The sequence below is a fragment of the Mustela nigripes genome, chromosome 7 (genome assembly GCF_022355385.1).
Source record: "Mustela nigripes isolate SB6536 chromosome 7, MUSNIG.SB6536, whole genome shotgun sequence".
NCBI classification, from domain to species: domain Eukaryota; kingdom Metazoa; phylum Chordata; class Mammalia; order Carnivora; family Mustelidae; genus Mustela; species Mustela nigripes.
Window position 1 is genome coordinate 6991190 of NC_081563.1, and position 14962 is coordinate 7006151.

Below are 14962 nucleotides of genomic sequence, written 5' to 3' on the forward strand. Positions count from 1 at the left end.
CTGCCCCCCCTCCCGCCAACACAGGACCGTCCGTGGTCATGCACATTTGAGTCTGGAAATCTCAGACTTCTCTGAGTCCATGTTGTGTCTCGGCTGCTATCATATTGTTTTGTTTACTGACCAGAGCCCGGCTAATATGAAAAAAGGCAGCTCAGGTCACACAGTTCTGTCTCTTACCTTTTTGACTTCAAGTGTGTTAACTTTGTGTCTGCTCATGAAAACGCTCACCCCGAATGTGTGACATGAGGAGCTGGGGAGGCCCTTCTTGCTCTTCCCAGGCCGTAACCCCCCATCCCCACCACCCCATCTCTGGAGTGCGGGGCGGGCCCCACAACCTGCCCTCAGAAGATGGTCCCCAAGTGAACCGAACGCGGAGCCCGATGGGCTGAGACCCGCCTTCATCCTGGAACCAACAGCTTGAGAACCCCGGGTCTCTTCCCGTGGGGAGCCTATTATCCAGTCTCCGGCACTCTCAGGAGGAAAATCCCCCCGGCTGCCTAGTGCAGGCCCAGAGCCACAGTCACTTCACACTCTAAAGTCTGGGAGTGTCAGTTTTCTGTGAATGGCTTTTTTTGAGAGCAAGGGCACCCCAGAGCATGGGGAGGAGCAGAGGGAGAGGGAGAAGCAGACTCTGTGTTGAGCCCGACGTTGGGCTCAATCTCACAGCCAAGATCATGACCTGAGCCAAGATCAAGGGTCAGACGTTCAACCAGCCAGCCCCCCAGGTGCCCCTAGATAGCGTCATCTTTCTTCACCACCTGGCGTAGGTAACTACACGCAGCAACCGAGGACTTGCGGGGTCTTGGAGTGGACACACACCCAGCAGATCTCCTCCTCTTTGGCCAAACTCATCTGCCCACTCTCGGGTCTAAGGACAGAGAAGGCCATTTCGCCCAGTCCAGGCCATACTATCCTCCAGACCCGAACATGGCCTTGGCAAATCCCAGAAGCCCTGTCAGCTGACAAGTGTATAAGCAGGGTGTCGGGAGTTAGGCTGAGGCTGTCGTGTGGGTGGGAACAGGATGACCTGGGGTGGCTTCTGTCCCACTGGCGCTGCCCAGCTGGACGGACTGGCTGAGAGCAGAGCACTTTCCAGATCCTTGGCGTATGAGTGGGAAGTACACACTCCCCTCTCTCTCTTCCATCTAAGCTCACTGGCGCCACTGTGAGATCTCCCTCCCTTCCGTTCACGTTGAAGTCCTCGTTTACCAAGATCCCAGGCTGGGGGACTTGCTCCCATTTCTCAACACCAATTCCTCTATTTTGAATGTCCTGAGGAATCAGGAAAGGATGTGCTCACAGAAGTGGGACAGTCGGAGAGGTTCCCCCCACCCCTTGGACCCTACTCTAGTCAGAACTATTGTGTTTGTAGCTTCTGATGTATTTTGGTATGTACAACAACTAAAACCGTATCCTCAGGTCTAGGGAGAGCAGAGCTGGTGACACGCCCAGCCTGAGCCTGGCTGAGCAATGGGAAGAGGAAATTCGGCCACCACAGCGATGCAGTGCCCATGGGGAACCCAGGTCTTGGGCAGGGAAGGTGGTTTTTAGGAAACAGGTCCTTCCCCTGGAATCCACTCTACAGCACTCCCTGCCATCTGGACTCTGGTCTTGCTGCACCTCCCCGGTAGGTGAGACAATACTGCTCTGTGACAGCAGGGCCCAGGGGCTTACTAGGGCCCCGTCTGGTTTTTGCACACCTTCCTTCCCCGCATATGGCTACTGCAGGATTGGACATGATGATCTTGAGGGGGTCCACAGTGTGGGCAGGAGGGGTACGAGTCGAGTAAGGGAATATAAAAGGCCAGCGGTCCAAGTCTAAGAGAGGAGAGACCTACAACACAGGGTAACTGCGGAATTTATTAAATGAGCTGACCGAACAGTGTTGTACCACATTCCTAACCTGCCGCTCTGCAACTCGGTCCTGGAGAGAAGATTAGCGGGAAGGAACATCTGTCCCGCGGCAGCGCTCAGGGCTCCACGGGTCCTCCTCTGGCACAGCCCTGATACCCGCAGGCAACGAAGAGCTCTGGATGCTCCCGCACAGCCACGTCTGGGGACATTCAGGGCCTGTGTCACCCACGCTTTTCCCTCCACCTATGTGTGGGCCAAACCCTCTCTTCTGTGTGAGGATCCACAGCAAACTTCATACAAGACTCCCAGACTCAAAATGGATGTGCTGAGCAGGAAGACAGCATTTCGATGCATTTTCAAAACACTGAAAACCACCAACTTCTAAGTTCTCTGGGACAACCTTCTCAGCTACTGGGACCAATTCCCACTTATAAAACACATTCGAGGCACACCACCGGGAATGGACACGCTGCAAAAACTCTCCAATGCCCAATTATTTCAAGATATTTTATTTTTAAAACAGGTCACAACACTAAGCTTTTGGCCCGTTCTGCCAAAGTACAAGCTACAAATGCTTGCTCAGCAGCGGAGGGGCGCCCCTTAGTAGCATGTTTGAAAATTGAATAAAAATCCATATAAAACAAATATTCAAATAGTTTCCATAGGAACACAGATAAGTGACCCCATCTCCTCGTCTTCCACACTGTTGCATCCGTGCCGACCCTACTTACAGACATCTCAAAACTAGCAGGAATTAAGTTACAGTCCCCCCCGATCCCCCAATCCAAGCTCAACTCGAAGCTAACAGCTACAGGAGCAGCACCTACACGTTAACGCTGGTGGAGGCACAGGTGGCCGGGGGGCGCTTCAGCCCGCTCTCCCGGGCGCAGGACACGGGCAGGGGGCTGGCGTCCGGCTCCTCCAGCTCGGCCGGGAAGTCGCGGCTCTGGATCTGCTGCATCAGTTGCCTGAGAGAGAGAAGTGGCAGGTTCAGAAACCTCAAGTCCCCCGGAACCAGGCGGCCTCCAGAGCGTCCCTTCCCCAAGAGCCTGTGTGCCCCCTCGGCCACTACCTCCCCAGGAAGCGAGTCAGCACATTCCAGAAACAAGCCTGTCTTCAGGACCACCCTTTCAGTAACAGGGAAAGCACAAGTCATGTGCATTCGTGACAATACTCTATTTACACAGAAATACCCCAGGCTTTTTTTTTTTTTTTGGAAGAGTTACACCTCTATAAAAATCTGAGAATACAGATTAGTATCACCAGAGGAATCTTCCACTTATATTTTCTAAATTTCCTCAAGCATATATTCTTAATGCAGGCAGAGAACTACTTTTAAAAACCTTTTTAGTATTTACACCTAAACAAGATGATTTTCTTCTGACTCAACCAGGCAAGAGCCAGCAGAAACCCCAGGAGAAAGCTGTTCTTGTCAAACCAGAAACACGCGCCGTCGTCACTAACCACGTCGGCCCCGACATCACGTAGTAGATGGTCGGTCTCTGGAACCCGTTGAAAGTAGAAGCAGCTGCGACCGTGTAGGCGCCCATGTTCTCAAACACCATCCAATCGCCCACGTGCATCTCGGGCAGGTCACAGCGCTCGACAATGCGGTCCAGGCCGTCGCACGTTGGTCCCCATATGCTGGTTGAATAGTACTTCTCATCTGGTTTGGGTCTCTGCATCGAGAGAGAAAAACGTTACCTAGCTGCCCTCGCTATGACCATAGCCTCGCTGCTGTGCGGACCGTGCTCGGAGGGTACCTTCTGCAGGAGGGGCTTCACATGTGCGTGATCATAGAGGATGCAGTTGAATGAGCCATACACGCCATCGTTCACGTAATACATAAAGGTTTGTTCATTGGACTCCTCTTCATCTGGAAGGACACCAGAGTCTCAATTACCACTTTTTCTACCACCGTACAGCTAAGTGTGCGATGACTCGGCCTTTATACGTACCATCAGAGCCTGTCTGTTCCTTTAATACGAGTTTTTTGGCAATGATGTTAACTGCGAGCGTGAAGGCTGATGCAACGTAGTATCTGCCAGGCTCGGCTATGATGCTCACGCCCGAGTCGGCCGGGAAGTACTTGTCCAGGGCTGGGTTGATAACACTGGTGATCTGCGAGAGACAGCGAGGGGTGTCACCAAGGAGAGCTCACCGCAGAGAGAAAACCAGCGCCGTGACAGGACGCCAGCAGCAGGCAGGTTTACTGTCGAGCAACAGCAGCGGAAGAAAAACCAACAGCAGCATCTCCCTGCGGTTTCACATGGATTTCCCTTTGGGATTTGATGGGCAGAATTCTATCAAACAACGCTTTAAATTTATTACTGCTTACTGAGGTATGAAGGTGCCTAAATATTTTAATCTACCAAATACACGTCAATAGGACAGACTCTATTCTGCCCATCTCACAAAACTGTAATAAGAAAAGTGGATCTATTTCATAAACTCAACCACTGCAAAATGGCCCGTATTTAGTAAGATGTCCATTTTAACTTTGTAAGTGACTAAAACAATTAAAATGTTCGGAAGTACAAAATTTAGAAAACCCTATTTGGGGTAATGATGTACCGAAGTCTGCATGCTCTTTCCTACTCAACTATTTCCCACAATCTGAGGGGAAGTGGACTCACTGTGGTTAAGAAAACCAAAGCACATGTAATACAATTTTAAATAACAGAACTCACTGAAAATATACCAAAACATTTTTATGTTTGTACAATTTCTTTTGTTATTACTTAAAACACTTAAGTGTGAAATACATGAAAATGGAACTTGCTAAAAATAGCTGTATTTCTGCTATAAATTACCTCTTCAAATTTAAGCTTCACATCCTCAGATCCAGGAAAGCCACCACCGATATCAAGTAGATACATGTTGAAACCAACCTCAGCCTAGAGTCAAGAAAGTCAAGTCAATCAAGCAGCCAGATCAGTAACAAGCTGTAAAAATGTATGCAGCAGCTGGGTTTAAGCCTCTGGAATATGCAGTGACTTTTGGAAAAGGTTAATTCTAGAACTGAGGCTTGTTACCGTCAGCCCTGTTCCCCAGCCCACAGCCCGCAACTGGGTTTACATATACTCACTCCCATGTCAAAGACACAGCGGGCATCGGAGATGGCTTGCACGAAGGTCTCAGGATCGGTGCAGCCACTTCCCACGTGGAAGCTGGGGCAAAGAGAGGAGAATATGCTATTTCTGAAAATCGCTATTCATAGTGCGAGAAAAACCTGAGATATGCACTGTCCAGTATCTTAAGTCTCTGCACACCACCAGGATCTCACCTGACACCGATGATGTCAATATTCAGCTCTCTCGCCCGTTCCAAGAGAAGCCTGCTGATTTTGAGTGTGGCACCGAATTTAACACTGAGGCGACAGACTGCTTTGGAATCATCGGTGGCAATCCGCAAAACCAACCTAGAAGCAGAAAAAGTGTATCAAATTTCCCGAAAGAAGACCACTGATAGCCATGATTATAATAAAAAGAATCTGTGACTGATACCCTCTGATTTGAGTCTCATACTTTTTTAAGAATCTGTATTTACCTGGGAAAGAATCAGAGAGAACAGAGGGAAAAGGAGAAGCAGATTTCTGCTCCCTGATCAGTCCCAGGACCCTGGGATCACGACCTAAGCAGAAGGCAGACGCTTAACCGACTGAGCCACCCAGGCGCCCCAAGACTCTCCTACAGCTTTATTCATCAAGAGGATTTGAGATTTTCTACTCTGCCTCTGATCAGCACACTCCTATACTTTATACTCAAGTACAGAATCTTGATACCACGTGTAGATCTCGTATGTGACCTGCCCACAAACGAGGAGTCACAACTCACTTTGCCTTCGGATGTGCCCTGGCAACCTTCATCAGTTCAACTTCACTATCGAAAGTCATCATCTGGACTCCATTGTTGGCAGCGTACTTAATCTGAGACACTTGTTTACAAGGATTTGCATAGATAATCCTCTCTGGAGGCACCCCAAGACTTTGTACCAATTGTATTTCAGTCTGAAAAACAGGAGTATGTTATTGATAGATATGAAGCCAATCAAAGAAAGAAACAGGAAAATGGGAATTCAGCCCCCCCACTTTCACTGCTGTCTATTGCCCAAGAAACCCAACTCTGACCCGCCCTGCTGGGAGCACCAGGGCCATCTGAAATCATCACCCCGAGTCCCGCTGCTTTGCTTACCTTGCTGGCGCAGTCAAACCCCGTCCCAATGGTAGCAAGGGTCTTCACTATGGTTCTGCTATCATTGCACTTGACTGCATAAAAGGGGGTGACCCGAGGAAGAGCTTTTAACCATCTCAGATGTTTCTTTAGAATGTCTCCCAGGTCGGCCACATAGAAGGCATCCTTATCATCCTACAGCAAGAGTGGTTGCAAGGAACTCATGAGCGGCCTAATCACACTCCCACATGTAGCCTCCCCCTGTCATTCCCATCAGTCTCAAGGAACCCGCTTTTCTTTACCCTGGTCACTATTACCACAGAGTGATTCGTAGCTAATAAATTCTGAATTACCTAACATGCCATGTTCCATTCTACTTCCTTAAGACCCCACTCAAGTTTCTCACTCAGGTGCCCAGGATTTTTAAAGCTGCACTGCTAGCACGGACTTAAACTTACAGAAGATGAAACTTCATTAATTTTTTGGTCCAGAATATCCTTGGCAGTAAAGCCTTCATCGAGGAAATGGCAGTCTAATTCCGCATTATTGAAGTTGTTCATGGTTTCTTGAAGTTCCTCCAAAAACGTAACAAACTGCAAATAAGGTGAAAAAATTTACTCAGAAGCCACAGCAATACTCAGTTCATTTTCTAAAAAAAATATTTGAGCAAGACCGTTCGGGGTGGGGTGGGGGATGACACAGAGGGAAAGGGAGAAGCAGACTCCCTGCTGAGCCGAGAGCCAGATGTGGGGCTCCATCCAGGATGACCTGAGCCTAAGGCACAGGCCTAACTGAACCACCCAGGAGCCCCCAACACTCAGTAATTGTTAACAATAACCTGCAACAACCATGAATACTTACATGGAAAACTAAGGAGAAATGGAACTTAAAGAAATGGTGGCCAATTTCTCACAAAGGCAATTCTCCAGAATTCCAAATCCCGCCGAGGATGCGTGCGCCCCAGTGCAGCAGGGGGAATGGTGTGATCAACACCGAATTTGCTGTCCACCTTAGGAAGGCATCAAATGGAAAGATCAGGCACGGACTGTGATGCGAGCACACAGAAAGCAGGGCTGCACAGGCGCTCTCCGGAGATCGCTGGCTCACCCACTGGACTTCGGAATCCCCTCCTTCTGGGCGTAAGCCACAGGATTCCAGAAACCTCTCCACTATCCAAGGACACTGCACATTCAACACTAGACTTTCTCAAAGCAACACACTAAATCTTTTAAGATTTTATTTATTTATTTGATAGAGAGACAGCGAGAGAGGGAACACAAGCCAGGGGAGGAAGAGAGGGAGAAGCAAGCTTCTTGCTAAAGCAGGGGAGCCGGATGGCGGCTCCAGCCCAGGACCCTGGGATCATAACCTGAGCCAAAGGCAGAGGCTTAATGACTGAGCCACCCAGGCGCCCCAACGCTAAAATCCTACATGTATTACTATATACCTCAAAATAAGCACTTCAAATATTCATGCTAAAAAATCTATAGAAAGCAGGTTTCAGAATCCTCATTTCACTAAAACAGAAAAATTGTTTATAATGGCCAGTTTATTTGATTTCAGGGATATGTTAACTCTTTAGAAGCTTAAGAGAACACTTCAGTAATTACTAAAAGGCGCCTTATAAACATCTACCTTCTGTTTTCCCTAAGTCTTCACAGAAGTTTTAATGACTGAAAGGCATTGTGGAAATGTCTAAGGCTAAACTTCCTGATGCTCTGAAGTTTCCTAAGAATATTCTGAGTTCATTTTTATGCTATTTTATTTTCAGGTCATGCATATTTTTAAAAAAGATTTTACTTCTTTGACAGAGAGATCACAAGTAGGCAGAGAGGCAGGCAGAGAGAGGGGGAAGCAGGCTCCCTGCTGAGCAGAGAAGCCCAATGCGGGGCTCCATCACCAGGACCCTAAGATCACGACCTGAGCAGAGCCTAAGGCAGAGGCCTAAACCACTGAGCCACCCAGGCGCACCCCCGAAACATGTATTTTTACAGTAAGCAATCTTCATTATCAACAAAATGTATCACAGCTCCTGTGTCTGATCAGAAATCAGCGTATTTAAACCAGAGCTGGCGATCAAGTCAGCGACTCTGCAAATCTCATCTCGTCCTTGCTTAGTTAATGAACGATAATCACATGGAAGTAATTTCTGGCTAACTTTATGAATAACAAAAATAAGGAGGCAGACAAGAATTACGAATAAGCAAAAATAAAGCTCATAACATTCAGAGCCACTGTCCTTGGGTCTTCACAAAATGTGACACAAATTACTGATTTTAACCTATGTAATTTCTGCTGGGCAGGACTTTTTTTTCACTGTGCGACCCGCTTCAGTGCCTGTAGCCTACGGCAGAGGCCAGGCAATGGTTCGGGGCCGCGGTTTGCTCTGGCATGGGACACTATGAGAGGCCCAGGGGGACGAGCCTGCCATAAATCCAAACCCATGCACGGTACAGCTTGTCCTTTGTTGTGTGTGTTTTTCCCCCCTTTCTTAAGATTTTATTTATTTTTTAAAATCTCTACACCCAACGTGGGGCTTGAACTTACAACCCCGTGATCAAGAGTCACATCCTCTACCGACTGAGCCAGAGGAAGAACTTGTTCTAAGACTTAATCTAATGTGACTTTCTGGCATTGTCAACCTCCTACGTTGCTGAAACCACCTCTAGGGGAAGTCAAGAGTCTAAGGGGACGGGTATATTCCACACTGAAGGCAGGTTCACACAGTAACAGATTGGACTCTTTAGCTAGGATCTTGTTAGGAGAGCTTTAAAGCAATGTTCAAGCTTAAACTTGGGAAATTATTACTTTGAAATGTTACTGTTAAGTATCTTTTAAAGCTTTATTTTGAAAACTTGCAACACAGTTTCACCCTTCAGTGTTCTCAAGAGCTAAGTCCCTTGAAAGGATGGGTCAGTGAGCACAGACACCACTCTCCTACTGGGAAGTCTCTCCTGCCAGCCGGGAAGTCTTACACAAGAGACAGAGACCAATTTAAGCAAACTGAAACAAAATTTCACAAGTCAACTAAACCATGCCCAATTTTAGCTTAAATAAAGCCAACCCATTCTTTGTGCTCCCCAGACCTTTCTAAAAAGTTCCGCTCCCCACACTTACCCATTATTTCGGATTCTCAAAAACACCACCATCAGCTTGTTTGGAAAACCTTAAGGGCTGCCTCCTACGGGTCAGTCTGTTGCCTGGACTGGGATCTCCATATTCTAGACCCTTCTTAGATCTCTAAGTCATCCCAAGACTCCTCACAGAGCCAACTCTAGGGCACAACGAATGGAGAATGTACTGCCGTTGTCAAGACAAGGCTCTCTCCCATCTGAGCTCCAGCAACTCCGGAGAGCGGCTCTATCGGGTCGCTTCCTCCGTACACAGACACTAAGAGAAAATTCCGCGGCAGGGAGGCAGCAATGGCCTGCCTCACCCTAATGGAAGTGAGCGGAGCGACGGGAGCCGAGACTTGCTCGGGCCCGCTCGTCCCTCTCCTGCACCTGCTGCCGGGCTGGCCGCATGGGTTTTAGAAAAAGAACAGCGGCTGAAAGAACCGCGGGCCTGCCCGACAGCCTCCGGCTCCGAGTCCCCACTGCCGCGGCTCGGAAGAGGGGAGACGCAGTCCCCTCCGGCCCGGGCTGCCCCAAGCCCTGGCTGCCCCGATCCGGAGCAGGACCGGCCGCGCCGAGGGTGGCCGCCCGGAGCGCGCAGGATCAGGGGTCCGAAGTCCCGCTCCACGGAGGGACGCGGGCCCCGGAGGGTAGGGGGGTCAGGGACCCGCGGTCGGCGCGACAACCACGTGCCCCTCGCAGCTCCAGGCGCAGGGTCAGCCCCGGGCCTCCGTCCGGCCCGCCGCGCGGGGACACGTGGCCGTCCCCCCTCCCGCCTCCCAACCGCCCGGACGCGCCCCCTCTCACCTCAGAGCGCTGGGGCGCCGCGGGCCAGCCCCATGGAGACGCCGCCGCCGAGCGCGCAGGACCGCCGGCCGCCCCGCCGCCCCCGTCAGCCGGCCGCCCGCCGCCCGCCGCCTCGCTGCCTCCCGCGGAGGACCGCCGGCCCGAGGTGGCGCCGGAGCTCTGGCAGAGGGGCGGCGGCGGCGGAGGCTGAAGGGACTGACAAAGCCGCCGCGCCGCCGCTCCGCTACTTATAGCACCGCGCGTGTCGTCATGGAGACGCACCAGCTCAAACCAGCCGCGATCGGTTCCGTCCGGGCGTCCTCCGAGGAAGGGGGCGGAGCGCGCCCGCGGCGGCCAACCCGCGGCCCGACGGAGGATGGGGAGCGCGGGCCCTCAACGTCACGGCTCCGAGCGCCAGCGGGCCCGCCCCCGGCCTCGCGCCCCTCCCGGCCCTGCGGCAGATTCGCGCACGCGCACGCGCACGACGCCGCAGGACGCCTCCGGCGGCCCCTCACCCCTCCCGGCCCTGCGGCGGGCACGCGCACGACGCCGCGGGGCATCCCTGGCGGCCTCGCGCCCTTCCCGGCCCTGCGGCGGGCCCGCGCACGCGCACGACGCCTCAGGTCCTGGGCCCGCCGGCGACCGCCGCGCTCCGGACACCAGCCTTGGGGCACGAGCGGGCGCCTGCTGGCGAACCAGGCCGAATTTCAGCATCCGCGCTGGGCAGAACTGTTCTTCCTCTTGGCTTTGAGTGCCTCGTGTCCTAGGGCAGAGAAAGGAGATCGCGGGCGCAAGCGGGCCACGTGGACCCCGAGTGGACTCTGGCCCCTCCTGCCAGGCGCCTCCTGTCCTAGGAGAGGGGACCTGTGACGATTCTGGCTTCACCCCAAGAATGGGGCGCAGACGCAGACGGGGGCCAGGTGCGTGCTGAGGGTCACCTGGCAAGTCGGGGGCCCCGCTTCGGGCCGCTCCCACGGCGCCAGTCAACGTATCCAGGTGTGTTCCGTCTGGATGGCCGGCAGCGACCGCCACGCGAAGACACGCGGGCGGTGTTAAGCCAGAGGCTTGTCTAGGGGCCTTAGGGGAAGGAGGTAGAGAGACCACAGGCCACCAAGTCCCTCCACTGCCCTTTACCATTGTGGACGGCATTCGCGGTGACTAGATGTCTCTAAGGGCAGGTGCGAGTGCCTCGTTTGGGCAGAGCCTGTAAGTCCCCGCACAGCGACAGGCTGCACAATGAAGCCGGAGGCGAAGCCCTAGGCATTGGGTTATCCCTGAGTATGCAGTCCGTGGGGGAGGACGATGCCTCTCTGGGATGTGGGCCACACCCCGCTGCTGACCCCAGGGAGGGGAGAAGGAATGTGGGGCAATTCTTTTTTCTTTCATCTTATCATTCTTTCCCTTGAAGACAAAGTGCAACAGTCACATCCCATCCTCGAGTGTGGGGTGTGCCCCACCGCAGGGTCCCCGTGAGGATTTAAAGGGCATGGGACGCTAGTCCAGGCAGGTTGCCAGTTTGGTACAGAGGGACCTTGGAGGAGCTCAGTGCTGTACCCCATCCCTGGTGCAGGAGTGCTGCGTGAACTTGGGCTATTACTTCCCTTCTCTGGGCCTCCAAGGAAGTTTGACCAGAGGATACAAGGATGTTTACAGCTGCAAAATCCCTGTGAGGTTTTGAAAAACTTCCCCTGCACTGTCCCCAGGCCTGAGGCACACCTTTATTTTTACATAGGCTCAACTTTATTTTTACATAGTCCTTGAGCAGCCCGTGGGTGGGTACCTAGCACGGCTCAACTAGGGAAGGGAGGCAGGGAGTTATCTCCACCCTGACAAGCTTAATTCCTACCCTAGGATGAGATTAACAGCCCCCGTCAGAGAACGGGACAGCCCAGACGCAAAATGAGACAGCTTTAGACTCACGGGAAGCACCCTGGTATTTGTACCCCCTCTGTGAAGAAACATTTTGTCCCAATGACAGACTTTTCCTCACATTCCAGAAGTCTCGCGGGTCCAGTGCCGTGGCCAAGTGGGGAAGAGTGTCCACACCCTCGGCTCTCTTTGGCAGGTCAATCAGCCAGTCATTGCCAGGAGAACATTGTCCCTGCTCTGCAGCCTCCTCCAGGCAGCAGGGACCAGATGTCTCATCCTGTGGGGTCCTGGTAGCGGCCTGGAGTGGAGGGAAGCATGGTCATCCCCTGTCCTGCCAGTAGCTTGCTGCCCTCATAGTGTGACCTGGCCACCTCCCTGACCCTCTGAGCCTCCGTGTCTCCAGCCATTAAGGGAACGTTTTGGGTCAGATCAAGGGTCCTGTTCCCACTCAGCTGTGTGATTGTATTTTAGACTTAGAGGTAATAACTGACATGAGAGGCAAGTTCTCGATTGAGGAAGCCAGGTGGTCTGCCCCTCTCCTGTACATACATGCAGCTCACTCCCGGGTCACCTGGATACGCTGCTGCTCTGGCTGGCCCATGCCAGATGTGGAAACCCCTGCCTGCACACCGTACTTTCCTCTGGGGAGGCCCCGTCTTGCCCAGATGATCCATCTGACCCAGATTAGGAAACAGAAACAAAGGAAAGAGGCCGTGCTGCTTCCGCGAGCACTGGCCCGGCTGGCTGCAGGCAAACTCTTGGAGCGGCCCTTGGCCTAGGGTCTGGGAGTTAGCAGGGTGTGAGTCATGAAACCCAGCTACTAACCTGGATTTGGGAAGGCAAATTGGTGATGACTAAATTCGGCCTTATTCAAATGCGTGGCATTAATGTCTTTCTGCATATTTTCGGTAGACTCTGTCGTCTCCCAGACTATCTCTTCCCTTGGAGAAAAGCAACAGATCCTTGTCAGCTACGCGGTGGCCAATGCCTAAAAGTTACACTAACGTGAAGGTGAGGTTTTTGTGTTTGGAGCAGAAGCCGTAATGGCAGGAAAGAAAAAAAAAAAAAAACCCATAAAAAATCATGTTGGATGTGCCAGTAGGATCTGTATCCTTAGTCATTCCACCTAAGCTATAGGACCAACTCCATGTTTTTTTTTAGCTACCCCTACCACGGAGCTCCTTCCGGAGCCCGGGGCTTCCCTTTCCCTGGCTGGGTCTCCAGCTGCTTGTAAAACACTCTGTGGCTAGATCGGCATACAAAAACAGGGAAGCTCTTGCGCTCTGATGTTCTAAGAATCTTTAACAATGAGGCTCATGTATAAATCTACTATATATGTTTTTGAACTAAAAAATGGGGCTATGTCTGAAGAAGGGGGTGTTTTTACTTCATGAACTTATTAACACGAAAGGGCTTATGAAGGTGTATATAGCAAATTCAAATTTAAGGAGTCACCTTTACTGGAAATAATTAAATAACATAAAAGACAACACTCAGTGAACATTTATGTATCCACGCGGTCGCTATTGGAATATTAGACTTTGAGAGCCTCCTGGAAAATAGGTTTGTGTTCTGTCCACATGTCCAAGGTCATCTGCTACTGCACCAGGTATCTTCCCAGAAACGCAAGAGTCGGCTCTGGAGTGAGGCGCGTGACCTCCAGTTACATGAAGACTTCCCAGGACACCTTGGAAGCAGTCAGGGGATGCTCTAGTCACCTGTGGATGTTTGACTCTCTGTTTGGACGCTCTGTCACTCACCACTCACTAGCCTTGCCCTCGAATCACTTGAAGTGTTTCCAAAAATCCCGTCCGCCCTCCAAGGTGGAAAGTGTGCCATCTTTGCCAATATGCAAATGATGTGCCCCAGGCACAGAGAGTTTCCGGGAGGCCCTCCTTGCTCTGAGCAACACAGGTGTCATCACAGAAGGGGAGCACCTCCAAAGGTGTCTGTCAGAAGCCAAAGAACAGCTCTGTGTAAGTGGAAGTCCAGGACATTATAAAGTGTGGTCTCACGGCCCCACCTTGACCCGCCCTGGTGTGGCTCCCCGGGAAGTTGCTGGAACGCAGCGTGGACCTCCTGGATCCCAAGGGTGCCCCGTGGCAGGTCGGTGGCCACATGGTACATTGCAGAGAAAAGGTGGCCTCTGTCCAGACATTAAGAGCAGGAGTTCATTTGACTGGCAAATTGATTCTAGCAATGCTTTCCTTCCCACAGCCTGCCTTCCGAACCGCCTGAGGACAGAGGCGCAGGACGTCTGAACGGACTGTGGTTCACATGCCACCTTCCTCACCCTGACAGCAGGACAAAGGTTTTCAGATCTGACCACTTTACTCCTTTATCTATAACTCTTCCCTGGTGGCCTTGGGCCCAGAGGGTAAAGTCTGGACGTTTTAGCCCGGCACCCAGGACCCTCTGAGGTCTGTCCTGCTCCCTTTCCCAGTCTCCTCTCCTGCAGTGGGCTGTGTGCCAGCCCCCCTAAACCACTTCGTTTGGCGGAGCCTGCCTGCCATCCCAGCGCGCCTCACACAGGATGGGCACCTTGGGTCTTGGCCCCTGTCTCTTCCCACTCCCACTGAAGTCAGGACCACAGCTTACTTACCTTCACACATCCAGTCGCTAGCCCAGTACCTGGCACACGACAGCCACTCAACATTGTTAGGTTGGAGAGAGCCCCGCCCCCCCCCCCCCCGGGGGAAATCTATGATTTTGTGTTTACGCGGCTGATTAGCTCATGGGAACTTCTCCCTATGTGCTGTCCAAAATCAGAGGGCAAAAAGATACTGAATATTCTTCCTGAACATTCCTTCATTCAATCCGTGTTTATCCTGAGCGGCTCCTACCTGCAGCTGGTGGTCTGGGTGATGGAGGATCCCGGGGCTCAGGGCTGGGTGCTTGGGCATCTCAGCACCTCGGCCAAGGGCCCAGCCTTCCAACCCACCACCACCTCTTTTGTTCGATTTTCTCTGAGCCTCCTGGTGACTGCCTGTGACCCCACGTGTCGTCACCCCTGTGCTGGGTTTTGCCACCACCCCACTTCTTGCTGGAACCCCGGTGGTGGGAGGCCCGGGGCCAGCGAGAATTCTTTCTCCCATGGCAAGCAACAGCATATGGAGGGCCCTGGCGCAGTGCAGGCCTTCTGGAAAGTGTGTGCGCTGCCTGGGGTTA

General features: G+C 52.2%; 1 protein-coding gene and 1 non-coding gene across 2 annotated transcripts; both read right to left on the bottom strand.

Annotated features, from left to right (window-relative positions):
- Window positions 1-2347: 2347 nt before the first annotated feature.
- On the bottom strand, window positions 2348-10040 carry ODC1 (ornithine decarboxylase 1). Its single transcript, XM_059405150.1, has 12 exons — window positions 9947-10040; window positions 6888-7035; window positions 6485-6619; window positions 6048-6221; window positions 5691-5863; window positions 5141-5275; window positions 4943-5024; window positions 4668-4751; window positions 3813-3975; window positions 3618-3730; window positions 3319-3533; window positions 2348-2822 (listed from the first exon to the last, which is right to left on the bottom strand). Exons 3-12 carry the CDS (start codon window positions 6584-6586, stop codon window positions 2678-2680), a joined length of 1386 nt encoding a protein of 461 aa, XP_059261133.1. The 5' UTR covers window positions 6587-6619; window positions 6888-7035; window positions 9947-10040; the 3' UTR covers window positions 2348-2677.
- LOC132022928 (small nucleolar RNA SNORA42/SNORA80 family) lies at window positions 8341-8473 on the bottom strand. Its single transcript, XR_009405811.1, has one exon. It is a non-coding gene; the product is annotated as a small nucleolar RNA SNORA42/SNORA80 family (small nucleolar RNA).
- Window positions 10041-14962: the final 4922 nt, after the last annotated feature.

Excerpts from the sequence above, each read along its gene's own strand:
- ODC1 (XM_059405150.1), bottom strand. The coding sequence starts at position 6,586 with ATGAACAACTTCAATAATGCGGAATTAGACTGCCATTTCCTCGATGAA. Across the intron at positions 5,276-5,690 it reads AGGGCACATCCGAAGGCAAA|GTTGGTTTTGCGGATTGCCA; the intron begins GTGAGTTGTGAC and ends TTCTGCTTCTAG. Across the intron at positions 3,731-3,812 it reads GGAACAGACAGGCTCTGATG|ATGAAGAGGAGTCCAATGAA; the intron begins GTACGTATAAAG and ends GTGTCCTTCCAG.